Genomic DNA, 240 nt, shown 5'->3' with positions numbered 1-240 from the left:
CTGCCCCCCGCGGCGTTCAGACGACGAACTCGGGGACTTCGTCGTGGGTGAGATCCAACGAGAAGTATTTGCTGGTTCTTTTGACGGGGAAGGTCTCCTGCATGTTGATGCACTGCTGGGCCAAGCAGCCGTTGCAGTAGAGCCCGTCCTCCTCCAGCCCGTGGGCGCAGCCGAAGGTGTAGCTCTGGGCCGTGTCCTGGCAGAGGCTGGCCAACTGCAAGAAGGCCCTCTGGGAGCGCC

The 240-nt window shown here is 63.3% G+C and overlaps 1 protein-coding gene across 1 annotated transcript in view; it reads right to left on the bottom strand.

Moving 5' to 3' along the window:
* Positions 1-16: 16 nt before the first annotated feature.
* The window catches only part of LOC104625511 (FERM domain-containing protein 6-like), a 1232-nt gene continuing 1008 nt past the window's right edge, over positions 17-240 (bottom strand). Inside the window, exon 3 of the mRNA XM_010293155.1 lies at positions 17-229. Coding sequence (XP_010291457.1) covers positions 17-229 — 213 coding nt within the window. The remainder of the gene's footprint in view (positions 230-240) is intronic.

This window comes from Phaethon lepturus, unplaced genomic scaffold (genome assembly GCF_000687285.1).
Source record: "Phaethon lepturus isolate BGI_N335 unplaced genomic scaffold, ASM68728v1 scaffold27198, whole genome shotgun sequence".
Classification (NCBI taxonomy): domain Eukaryota; kingdom Metazoa; phylum Chordata; class Aves; order Phaethontiformes; family Phaethontidae; genus Phaethon; species Phaethon lepturus.
The sequence above is the reverse complement of the archived record's forward strand: the minus strand, read 5'-3'. Positions and strand labels throughout refer to the sequence as shown.